The sequence below is a fragment of the Mustela putorius genome, unplaced genomic scaffold (assembly GCF_011764305.1).
Source record: "Mustela putorius furo isolate JIRA1106 unplaced genomic scaffold, ASM1176430v1.1 tig00000585_pilon_pilon_pilon, whole genome shotgun sequence".
Classification (NCBI taxonomy): Eukaryota; Metazoa; Chordata; class Mammalia; order Carnivora; family Mustelidae; genus Mustela; species Mustela putorius.
In genome coordinates, this window is record NW_025421424.1 from 1505654 (window position 1) to 1518909 (window position 13256).

General features: G+C 40.5%; 1 protein-coding gene across 4 annotated transcripts in view; it reads right to left on the bottom strand.

Moving 5' to 3' along the window:
• Nucleotides 1-13256, bottom strand: part of CHD1L (chromodomain helicase DNA binding protein 1 like) — a 140399-nt gene that overhangs the window by 26620 nt on the left and 100523 nt on the right. For 3 of the 4 annotated variants that reach the window (XM_013049503.2, XM_004779599.3, XM_045081822.1), the window contains exons 6-12: nucleotides 12567-12648; nucleotides 8935-9097; nucleotides 6773-6928; nucleotides 5295-5387; nucleotides 3481-3577; nucleotides 1541-1614; nucleotides 253-363 (exon numbers count right to left, since the gene is read on the bottom strand). In XM_013049503.2, coding sequence (XP_012904957.1) covers nucleotides 253-363; nucleotides 1541-1614; nucleotides 3481-3577; nucleotides 5295-5387; nucleotides 6773-6928; nucleotides 8935-9097; nucleotides 12567-12648 — 776 coding nt within the window. Of the gene's footprint in view, nucleotides 1-252; nucleotides 364-1540; nucleotides 1615-3480; nucleotides 3578-5294; nucleotides 5388-6772; nucleotides 6929-8934; nucleotides 9098-12566; nucleotides 12649-13256 lie in introns of those variants that run through there. The other variant, XM_045081823.1, reaches the window with a different exon arrangement.

Here is a 13256-nt window from a genome sequence, read left to right on the forward strand (position 1 = left end):
TCCAACAACCCCTGGTTCCAGCCTTATTTCTCTAAGCTGGCAGCTTAGAGAACTTGGACAGGAAAGAACCCCATGCTAGGAGTCCAAAACTTTGATCAATTTACGGCAACTCCCTCAATTTCCCTTTTATATGTTCCTTGTTGATGACCTCACCTTTCAGAGAATTAGGGGAAAACATACTAATGGTTGGGATGTAAAAGTACTGTATTTCCCCCTGATTTGTCTGCTTTTGCCAATGCCTTCGTGGCCTACCTGCCCTGGTACTCAGGAGAAAAATAAAAACAGGCTGCTGTCCAAAGTTCTTAATGGCCAGGTGTCTCTCCTCTCCTCTCACAGAACCATCCACACGCTCATAGCTGTACCCTTCACACAGAAAAAGAAAAGAAACAGAAACCTTTTCACATATTCTTTGGGTAATAAAACACTGTCAGCTCAAAACCAAACGCTAATTTTGTCCTTTTTTGTATACAGGTATGCCCCTACTTTCAGCAAATCCCATGGTAAAAATCTAAATTTAGGTGACATTTGTTTTACAAAGAACTCAACATAATATACCTCTCTAGGTTTTTAAAATACATGCAGTCAATGTATTTGGTGTTTGTGGGGTTAAAAGTCAATTCTAACTATCCCAACCCTGAAGCACACTATGAACCATACTGTGCGTAGTTTCCAATTCTGCCGAGAATTCTTACGCAAGGAGGAAGATAAGCACTTAGGAGCTCGTGAGTGAGCCTGCCCAGTGGCCCAGCAGCTGCCTTTCAATGAAGCTTCAGGTTTTCCACCCATCAGCACAGACCCCTGTCAGGAAGGGGAATTACATGCTCAAGCCCTGTTTGTCAATCTGGGGATCCCTCAACATGCTAATGGCATTTCCTGCAATTGTCCAGTGGACCAGGTACTGTACTGTAGTACTTAGGGGACATCAAGTGGCTCCGAGAGATCTACTCTGAATTCAGGTTTTAAACAGCAAGGTCTGAAGCTGATACTCCCTCACCACTGATTTTAAGATCAGTCAGTGTTACAGCCCTTTCCCAGCATCCCACATACATTTTATTATATATTAAACAGAATCTTCAGGTAATAACTTACATTCCCTATTGTTTATATAGAAAAAATATTCCTTTCCCTTGGTTGATAAATGGGATCTCTATAATTTCATCTTTTTCTACTGATCCTGAGTAAGTGCTCAACTGCCGAACTGAATGGTACAAGACACCGAAAGCTTTTTTTTGTAAACATTTTCAAAAACACTCAATAATTCTGCAACTCAGATTTTTTTCCAGTGCCCATAATTTTAAATCACATTGCCAATAGAATGTAAGTTTATTTCTGCCCATGTGTCTTTACCCAGCTGTCAGTCCTTGTGTAAAACATCTCTCTCCTTACTTTCAATCTTTCTTCGGTCCAAAATAATGTTCTTTGACTGCTTTCCTCTGTAACATCTCCACTCCGCGCCACCCCCCTGGATTACCCTTCATGGACCTATAAGACTGTTAAGTCTAAAACTGGCTTAAGCAACGTAATGGCCAAGGAATGTCACCTCTATAGTCCATGTAGTCTTGGAGAATATCCAACATCCGGGTCATCTGGGAGAAAAGTAAAACTCGATGGCCCCTGGCAAGAAAGAGAAAAGGAAAGTCTGCCAACTCTAAGTATTTAAGGTGAGTTTCCCTCAGGGGAAACTTACCAAAGAATCCAAGTTTATAAATAAATGAAATTCTGAAGCAGAAATATAGATACCATAATCATAGAGACTTCCCTCAGAAATGCTAAATGTTCCACATAAATAACCACATGTAGCTATATTCTGCAGAGCCTAAGTTCTCAAACTACAGATATTCCCAGGAGCATGTGTCAATGCACCACAGGGAATAAAAAGCCCCAGGATAACCTCTTTCTGAAATGTCAATTTACTAATGGAAAGAATTATACACATCCATTTTAACAGCAAAATAAAGGTACGTGAAGAACAAAGTGCAAAATTCAAACGCACAAAACCCAACTGGAAATCCTGAAGAACTTGTGGTGAGCCATCTGTGGCCATTCTCTAGTTGAGGGTATAAAATCACCATCCTCTCATGTATAGCTGTATCTCTTATCCCATATATGATACATTAAAAAAACTAATGTATAGGGAGAAGAAGGGAAAGGAGGAAGCAAAATCAATTAAATCAAGAATAAAGATAAGGCTACATACAGTCCCATGCTATCAGGTATTATTTTAAGTTTTCACAAAGAAAGAAATTAACACTGTAAAAACAGGAGTCTCATTAGGAAAACTAATTTAACTGAGCTTGTGATGTGTGTAAAGGAAAAATTATGAAGATCTCCTTCAAGACTCTAGCCCTACACGTACGGAAAAGGCGCTGAAGTTGAAGACCTCAATTCTAATCCCATCTCTGTCATCAGCTGGCTGTGTGACTTTAGACAGGCCACAGGACCACTCTGGGCCTGTTTCATCACCTATGAAATTAAAAGGTTGTAAAGATGTTTACGGGTCCTCCTCCACCTCTAACACATTTATACTAGATATATCAAAGCCAATAAAATACATTGAGACATGCAATTATTTGGCTTGCACATTCCTAATGTTGGGTAGTTTTGCCAAATCTCGGGTCTTATGGTTAGTTCAGGCTCACTTGACACAGTTGCGCTGAAGGGACAACTTTGAAATCCTTGGGAAGCTGGGCTTTTTCTAGACTTCTTTGTCCCTCTGAGGACCAGGAGGATGAGGTAGAGGCTGGATACCAAGCCACTGAACATTTAGCTGAACCTTGAAAGGTTCCAGGAATGACTCAGTCTTCTGCTACCCAACCCATGTTTCTGGGTAAGAGTTCTGCAAGTTCTCTTTGAACAAAACCCTACAGGTTAACAAAGATGCATATTTACTAAGCCCTCATTAGGTGCCAATTCAGTGTAAGGTAACAGCAGGCAATTAAGAAAGAAATGTTTGATGTTATTTCTATTTTGGGGAAACTAAACAATACAATAATGAGATTCCTACACATCAATTAAACAGAGAGCAGATTAAGGGAATACACTGCCAAATGCTGGATTAGGATCTTAGGTGCTGTAGGAATTCGGGAAAGGGAAGGACGATTATGGAGGGGATAGGGTGGGATGGGGTGTGGGTGTAGTTGCAGTGAAGGTGGAACCTGAATCAGGGTCTTTAAAAAAGGACAACTGGAATTAGTCTCAAGAAATCAGTGAATTCAGCCACCTGACTGGCTCAGTCAGTTAAGCATCTGCCTGGCTCAGGTCATGATCCCAGGGTTCTGGGACGGAGCCCCACACTGAGCTCCCTGCTCAGGGAGAAACCTGCTTCTCCCTCTCCCTGCTCCCCCCACTCATGTTCTTTCCCTCACTATCTCTCTCTCAAATAAATAAATAAAATCTTGAAGAAAAAAGGAAGAAATCAGTGAATCACCTGGTTTTAAAAAATTATCAGCTCAGAGCAGAAAATTTAAACTAACCACCTACCTGGAATACAGGAATGCCAGCAGCTTATCCAATAGATGAAGTTTCCCACTGGCCTCAATCAGGTGGTCCCCAATCTCAAAAGGCTCTGGTTCCACACCTGAAAAAAAAGGGAACCTATTCCCAATAATGTGTCCCCTGACCAGGGCAGACTCCTTAAGTACAGAAGCTGATGGTGAGGCTACAGCAAGAGGCCAAGCTCCTCCTAAATGACAATGGGCCCTAGTCTCATCTCTCTTTGAGACATTTTATAATTATTTCTATGATAATCTTGGTCCTGCTTAACATCAATCAGAGAGCCTAACACTCCCAACATGCCTAATAAACGCTCACCCAAGGAACAAGCCCACTCTTTATAAGAAGAAGGCACAAGGACATACTAAAAGCCAGAGAATTGAAAATTTGAGAAAACAAATCAAAAAATAATGCTTAGATGTATTAACTAGTAATTCTCAAGGTGGGGGGGAGGGGTGGCAGTCAGAATAACCTAGAGGGCTTCTTTCAAAATCCACACGTTCCCAATGCCCCCTGCCTTAAAAAAAGATTCTGAAATGTACCTGATTAAAATTCTGTGACATTTGAAATAATTCATAGTGCTACTTACAAATATTCCCTTAAAATGACTCCAGCAAACCCTCCACATTGATCCTATCCATTCTAGTGCCCTCACGGCCACAGAAGTCCTAGAAGTGTTCCAAAAGCTACCCATCAGAGTGAATCAAAAAAGCCCTCATTTGGTATGTAGCTAAAGCAGCACTTAGAGGCAAATTTACAGACATCTCTAAAATGGAGGGGAAGCAGAAAAGGAGGATGAGATGAGCAGAGGTAGGGAAATGGAGAAGCAAGAGAAAGCACTGTACTAGAAGGCAAAGGAAGAAAATGTTTCAAGAAAGAAGTTATCGACTGTGTCAAAGGTTTTGAGAGATTAATTAAAATGTGAACTGAAAACCATCAGGAGATCCCTGGTAAACCTGCAAAGTTCAAGGGTGGTAATAAAAGGCTGACAATGGAGTGGGTTTAAGACAATGGGACATCTAGGGGCACCTGGATGGCTCAGTTGGTTGAGCATCTGACTCCATCTCAGCTCAGGTCTTGACGTGAGGGTCATGAGTTCAAGCCCTGGACTGGGCTCCACAGTTGGCTGAGTGCGGAGCCTACTTTAAAAAAAAAAAAGAAAAAAGGGGCGCATGGGTGGCTCAGTCATTAAGTGTCTGCCTTCGACTCAGGTCATGATCCCAGCGTCCTGGAATCAAGCCCCACATCGAGCCCCACATCGAGCCCCACATTGAGACACATTCTCCCTCTCTAGCTCCCCCTGCTTGTGTTCCCTCTCTCACTATCTCTCTCAGCCATAAATAAATAAAATCTTTAGGAGAAAAAAAAAAGACAATGAGACATCTAATCATGAAGAAATGATCCCTAAAGCCAGATTATGAGACAATCCATAAAACAAGCAGCCCTTTGATTCTTCAAAACTATAATTTCAGGTAAGATCAACAAAGGCAAAAAACAATAACAAACAAATAAAAACCCCTGAGTAATGTTTCTGGATTATAGGAGAATAAAGAGACAAATTCAGATCTATGACTCGATTTTGAATTTAAAGAGAGAAGAAAATCAAAGGCATAAAGAGACACTAAGGGGACAATTGAAAAAAGTTGACTATGAACAATATATTAGGTTACATCAACATAAAATTAACAGAAGAAAATGGGGGAAAAACTAGACAGTAAATACAGGCAATTCTTTTGAAAAATGATGTGGCCACAGAAATGTTCATGAAAAGCAATGTGAGGAAAAAAAGGCATTTGTCTCACCATCAAACAGATATGGATGATCCACACACTTTCGAAGCTGGGACAAGACATTCTGAAGTTTAACTTTCTTTGCCATCTCATTTTCAAATGCATCTGAAAACAGCAACAGACAGAGAGATATGGATTACTAGTAGAACAAAAACAAAAAACAAAACAAAAACGCTAAGATAACCTTATTTATTCAGTAATAGATCTCTTAAACCTGTAATAACCTCCTAAATTTCACTGAATTGTATTAAGAATTAACAGCATAGGGGTGCCTGGGTGGCTCAGTGGGTTAAGCCTCTGCCTTCGGCTCAGGTCATGATCCCGGGGTCCTGGGATTGAGCCCTGCATCAGGCTCTCTGCTCAGCCGGGAGCCTGCTTCCTCCTTTCTCTCTGCCTGCCTCTCTGCCTACTTGAGATCTCTAGCGCCTGGGTGGCTCAGTGGGTTAAGCTGCTGCCTTCGGCTCGGGTCATGATCTCGGAGTCCTGGGATCGAGTCCCGCACAGGGCTCTCTGCTCAGCAGGGAGCCTGCTTTTCTCTCTCTCTCTCTCTCTCTGCCTCTCCATCTACTTGTGATCTCTGTCCAAAATAAATAAATAAATAAATAAAATCTTTAAAAAAAAAAAAAAAAACAAAGAAAGAAAGAAAAGAAAGAACGAACAGCATAGGGGTGCCTGGGAGGCTCAGTGGGTCAGGCCTCTGCCTTCAGCTTGGGTCATGGTCTCAAGGTCCTGGAATCGGCCCCTGCATTGGGCTCTCTGCTCGGCGGGGAGCCTGCTTCCCCCCCCTCTCTCTGCCTGCCTCTCCTCTCTGCCTACTTGTGATCTCTGTCAAATAAATAAATAAAATCTTAAAAAAAAAAAAAAAAAAGAATTAACAGCTTATTCACACAAAATTTTCTTAACTATCAATTTGTTTTAAGGAAGCCTAACTATAAAATGAATTCGGGAGCATGTTGTTATTTTACACAATTCTAAAGTCCTTTCTTTAACTACTGTTGTGGAGCCAAGGGATAAATTAACACAGAGTGACAGACTGTTCTGCTCCTCTCTCTGTTCCCACTCCCAATTCCTCTCAGTGAATCTGATCCAACAAAACAGCTTTGCAATGTGTTAAATATCTGATAGGGTGGAAAGATGAAAGGCATGACTGGCATACCTAGAAGTGTTTGCTTAACTAACTTCCACATAGTAAGGACAATTGCGGGGGGCCGGGGGGGGGGAATTTCACAAGTGCAACAACCAATGAAGTCAGTTTTACTGTAAAGACACCCTACACGGTTTCACTACAGCTTACCTGAACATTATTCAGAATACAAAATTCCATCCGTATTACTACACAAACCAAGTATGATAATAAAATATTTACTCACCTAGTACATGCATACCCACCAGTATGCATGCCTAGCATTTATTTTGAACAATCATCCTGGGATAATAATAAAATCCCCCTCCTTGTTTAGTTTCTAAACAATCAAGTGCCCTCTGATTACCTAGGTCTTTCATCAAAATGGCCTTGTAGTATCTTTTCTGCAGTGCTGACATGCCATGGTACAGCACTACCTCTGTCTTCTTGGGAAGCTCTGTAGCTACCTCAGCTTTCACCCGCCTCAACAGAAATGGCTGCAAGAGTTTGTGTAGTTCCCTTGCTGTGTAAGGGAAAAAACAACAACAACAACAACAAGAACAGGATAAAATTTTCATACCAGTTCCACATGCTAGACCAGTATGGTGATTTTTCATAGTACAGGTAAACATAGAACCTTGAACATGGGTTTGAACTGCACAGGTTGACTTAAATGCAGATTTTTTTTTTCAATAAATACAATAAATACAGTACTACTGTAAGAATATTTTTGCTTCTTTAGGATTTTCTTAGCATTTTCTTTCCTCTGGGTCAATTGACTGTTAAGAATACAGTCTAACACATATAACACACCAAATATGTGGTCGTTGTTTACATTACCATTAAAGCATTCAGTTAACAGCAGGCTATTAGTAGCTAAGTTTGGGAAGTCAAAAGTTACAGCAAATTTTCGACTGTGTGGAGGCCATCAACATCCCTAATCCCTGGTTGAAGGGTCAACCATATTTCTTCCTTCATTGGATACTTTTTCCCAACTCCTTCTGAGATTGCTACTGGCTGTCAACTTAAGAACTAGGAACACTCAAAGAACTTAATTTTTAGGGGCACCTGGGTGGCTCAGTTGGTTAAGCAACTGCCTTCAGCTCAGGTTATGATCCTGAAGTCCTGGGATCAAATCCCACATCAGGCTCCCTGCCTGGCAGGAGTCTGCTTCTCCCTCTGACCTCTCCCCTCTCATGCTCTCTCTCAAATACATACATAAAATCTAAAAAAAATTTAAAAAGAACTTAATTTTTATTAATAATTTCTCATCTGCATGAAGTTTTACTGTTTCCAGGATACTTGTGCACTTAATCTGATTAACCACCATAAGAGCTCAGAAGTAGAGGGACAAATAGTATTGTCCCCATTTTTTAAAGATTATTTATTTGAGAGAGAGAACATGAGAGTGCAGAAGGTCAGAGGGAGAAGCAGACTCCCCATGGAGCTGGGGAGCCCAATGCGGGACTGGATCCCAGAACTCTGGGATCACAACCCCAGCTGAAGGCAGTAGCCCAACTGAGACACCTAGGCGCCCAAATTGTCCCCATTTTTATAGCTAAGTTAAGCACGCCTTATTCAAAGTTACACAGCTGGACACCAATGTTGCTATTATTCAGACTCAGTTCTTTTCAGTTCAGTATCTTTGTTCCTTCCCCAGGCATCATGCACTTCAAAAACTAGCCTGAACTGAAATTCCGCTGCATGCTGGATTGCCAGGTACAGCAAATGTATACAAGAATGCAGTGAAATATAAATTCCACATAAACAACAAAATAATTTTGTAATAGGAGTATGTCCCATGTAATATTTGACTGGGGGTCATATATTTTATCTGGCAACCCTAAACATGGAGGCAATCGGAGGAGATACCCAGGTAATCTCAAGCTTGTGGGATGGGCATTTCTGCTGTGAGAGGCTCTTCCAATTCATACTCACCTGGTACATATATCCCTACTAGTTGGCATGCTTAGCACTTATTTTGCACAATCATCCTGGGATAACAATATGGGGAACAGGTAATTCAACAAGGCAGTGGGGCAAAAGTACAAGAGGAAGAAGACTAGACTGCAAGTGGCAGCTGTATAAATGATGGCTCCCCTCCTTCGCTTCCACCACCCACTTATCCCAGACTCTTGGTTTTGATGCACTGTTAACAGAAACGCCCGTACTATGGAATGCTGAGGAGTGGTTTCTGCCTCAGGAAATAGCACAGAAAGTTAACAAATTACAAAATTAAAGAAGTTATGTGTTGAAGGGGGGGAGAAGCAGACACTTTCTACTTCTTCCCAAAATGATCCATTAAGCCCTCCTGTAGAATCATGTAACAAATAAGAATCACGAATAGCAGACAACTGGGAACAACCTGAGGGATCTAGCACCACCTCAGTTGTGTGGCTCTTTATCTCCCTAGGAGGTATCCTCCAGTTATCAATTCTCTTTCTTTTCACCTATAACCCCGTATCTGTTATGCACCAAGGCAGGTTCTAGGCCCAGACTTTCTGGATGATTTCTAGGAAGGGAACTTGCCTGACTCAGACTCCTTCTCAATATCCTGGTAATGCTGAACAAAATCTCCCACCTGCTCCTTGGGAAAGAGATCAGGCTCCACAAAGCTGAGAAGAGAGTAGAGCTCTTGGAGGCTGTTCTGGATGGGAGTTCCGGTCAACAGGAGACTGAAGACTACTGAGAACTCAAATACATAAATGAATAAAAGTAAAAAACCCATAAACCAAGAACACCAAGTTCCCCATTACAACCTTTACCTGTACAGAGAGAGGCGTAATTTAATGGGATGACCATGAGGACATGAAACCTGAAGACTGGTTCAAGCTGTATACTAGAGATCTGATATAGGAAATAATACCTCTTCAGTTGTAAGAAGGGGACAGTAATTCTGTGAAAGAGATACTATTACAAGGAGGTAAGGAAAATCACTATGTGAATTCTTAAGTACTACATGAGCATTTGATATGGCTATCATTATTCAATCTTAGTGGGGATTCAAGCTGTATTTTATTACCCACATGGATGAGTCTACTGAGGCATCAGAGGTACATGGTACATACTCAAGCAGTTTGAAAAAGCTACAGCATCAGCCCCACCACTACAAGCGAGAAGCAAGAAGATCTACACTAAAAGAATGTCCTTCTGTACAACTTTACAGAGCATCACATTCAAAACATCAAGACTTCTAGATGTTTCTGGGCCTTATACAGCCCAAAATGAAAGAAATTCTTTAAATTTTGAGCAACAGGTAAGAAGAAGAATACAAGACTAATGAAATAAAAAGTTAGGAAAGACAGTAATAGGTATTAAGTTAAGCAAAGGACAACCTCTACACCAACATTAATAAGAACTTACACCATTTGAGTTAAATAATGCAGCAAAAGCAGAGATCCATATCCTGTATATGTTATTTTAGAAACTGAAATACAGCATGATACACTGATACATATATACCCATATGTACATACTTTTTAAAGATTTTATTTATTTATTTGACAAACAGAGATCACAAGTAGGCAGAGAGGCAGGCAGAGAGAGAGTTAGAAAAAGGGCTCCCCACCGAGGAGGGAGCCTGATGTGGGGCTCGATCCCAGGACCCTGGGATCATGACCTGAGCCGAAGGCAGAGGCTTTAACCCCCTAAGCCACCCAGGCGCCCACACACCTTATTTTAAATATAGAAAACAGTATATTTTAGTTTCTAAAATAATATATATGCATATTTATGTATTTGGGTGTTCACATGCACAGCAAAGGATATGGCAGCAGATGTACCAAATGTTAATGTATGCACAGGAGTATGATTACTGATGATTTTTAATTTTATTCTTGTTTCTACATTTTGATTTGGGAGAGGTCATAAGAAGATACTGATTAATATCAGAAAAGGCAACAGATGGAATGACACAAATAAAACTGATTTGAAAATGTTACATTACTATTTTTTTTTTTTGCAATCTCCTTGTTTTGCTTTCTTTTTAAATTGTTTCATCAATGTCCACCCACTCGTGCCTGCTCTGCTGCTGGGCAATGTTTTCATAGCATTTAAGTATGGGAACTGGTCAGAAATAAATGCTTTCAACAACCAACTGACCTCTTTACAATGTGTTCATCATGCAAAAAGCTGGGGTGACCAAAAAATATGAAGTCAAAAAGATCATCAGGATTGCTGGTCACTATAGTCAACTTACACTGCCATATGAGCCAATATATTTATTCACAGTAGTGTCCATTTAGTATCAAAACTTTTAACTGGGTGAAAAAAATCCAGAAACAATCTTTGTATAGTTTTTTTTTTTTTAAGATTTTATTCATTCATTTGACAGAGAGAGAGCACAAGTAGGCAGAGCAGTAGACAAACGAAAGGGAGAAGCAGGCTTCCCTCTGAGCAGGGAGCCCTACACGGGCTTGATCCCAGGACCCTGAGATCATGACCTGAGCCAAAGACAGACGCTCAACCAACTGAGCCACCCAGGCGCACCTGTATACAGAATTTTTAAAACTTCTTTGTGTGTGATACTTTGCAAATATATCCCATGTTGCTAAATATTCCTCTACATAATTTTTCATAGCAGCCTTACTTTGTCAAGGTACTGTTCTTACTTTGTGAATGTACTTTGTAAATGTAAATGAGGTATAGCATAAATTGTACAACCAACTCCCTATGTTTCACTATAAATTGCTGCCAGCTCTTACAAACAAACTGTAAAGGGGGGAAAGGCACCACCCTTCTCCCCACCTCTCAGCCCTATCAATAAATACATTTCTTTTCAACCAACAAGTTGTCTGCAATTCAAACCCTATATCATGCTTAGATGACACAGAAATTCCTCACATAATCCCTCTGAGACTCAGTTTCCTTACGAATAACAAGGAAAGACTCTGGGACTGGCAAGAGAACTTCGTTACTCCACTCCAAACCCGGGGTTCCTTTACAACACCTGGTTCTCTTCTCCCATCATGCATTAGTAAAGTGGCATGGTAGTTTACGAAGCAGTCTCTTATAGGGTTATGTGCCAGAATATGACAATCTCTTAGGAAAAAGATACTATTAAAGAGTCCCTAAAAGAAGGCAAAAGACATCATAGAGCAGAGGGGGCCCATCAGGGGATAGCAATCTTTGAGAATGGACTAATAACAGTGGACATATCTGCATTACAATGCTAAAAACTACTAACTTTTAGCCAGTAAACAGAGAATTCGGACCTAAGACTTTCCTCCAAACCACCTCTAACTTTATTACTCATTTGTGATAGGACATGTTATACAACAGGGAGCAAACCTCAAATGATGGCCACAGGAATTTGCATACACGGTCTCATTTAAAGATCAACAAGGAGAAGGGCACTTCTTACTCACAAGCTGTTCCCTTGGCTCCTCAGAAAAGAGGGCAAATCTAGGGCTACACTGACATTTCTCATTTCTCACTGTGCCAGAATGGTGCCAGAGATCAAGAGAAGGGAATGAGATTAAGGGTATCATACAAGTATGACAAAGACAAGAGAGACTAGAGCTAACAGTCAATGGCATGCAATGGGGTGAGTCTCTTCATTACTCCATGTGAATTATCAAATCTTTTTATTTATTTATTTATTTATTTGACAGAGAGAGAGATCACAAGTAGGCAGAGAGAGGGGGAAGCAGGCTTCCTACCGAGCAGAGAGCCCAATGCGGGGCTTGATCTCAGGACCTTGGGATCATGACTTGAGCTGAAAGCAGAGGCTTAATCCACTGACCCCCCAGGCTCCCCTGAATTATCAGATCTTTAAAAAAGGTAAATGGGGAAATGGTAAAATATGTCAGATGTATCTGCTACTGCAGACATAAGAGTTTTAACAGATTATTCTTAATTACCCCTCTGAAGAAGATCAAAAGAGTTGAAACATTTCCAAAAATACAATATATTTTATTGAAATAGTACTTATTATCTGATGCCCAGATTTCAGTAAATGTTGTCTCCTACATAAAAGATAAGAGGAAGAAGTTAGGCCATATTAAGTACCACCTCTATCACCCACAAAATGTTTATTTGGCCCTACAGAAATTCGACTAAAAAAAAAAAAAAGTTTCAATTTAACTAACTCTGTACAGGTCCAAGATAATGTTTTTTTAAAAGAAGTTGTACAAAAACTACAGACTATCTTGTGAGTTTACCTCCAAAAGGGTCTTATGCAGCAAGGAGCTTTGGTTTTTCAACCTGTGAGCTTCATCCACAACAAGAACACTCCATGGGAAGCTGTGAGAGAAAAATCCAAGCTTTCAGTTTTGTGTAACCCAAGCATCTATCTCATAGCCAAAAAGTCTTACCATACAACTAGCACTAATATTGGAAAGACTAATATTAAGCCCATTCTACTAGAGACACACTCAAATTGCCTTTTTTTCTTTTTTAAGATTTATTTATTTGAGAGAGAGCGTGTGCATGAATGGGCAGAGGGGGCAGAGAGAAAGAATCTCAAGAAGACTCCACTGAGTATGGAGTACCACACAGAGCTTGATCCCGCGATTCTGAGATCAAGAGTTGGATGTAACCCAGGCACCTCTCAAATTACCTTCTTATCTGAAAGTCTGCCATTTTATATAAGACAACATCTGGACAAGGTACTAAGGGAATTTGTTTTCCAAGATGGGAAAGGTCTGTGCATAAAACCAGAAAGGAAGGAGCTAGAGACAAAAAGCAAAAGGAAATACTTATGACTACGTACTAGGTACCAGACCCTATGCTTGGTTGGTACTTTATGCCTGTCATTTAATCAAAAGAATATGGTGAGTAGACACTGTTCTGCTCATTTTATCAACAAGAAGACTAAAGCTCAGAAAGGTTAGGTGACTTGGTCAAGGTCA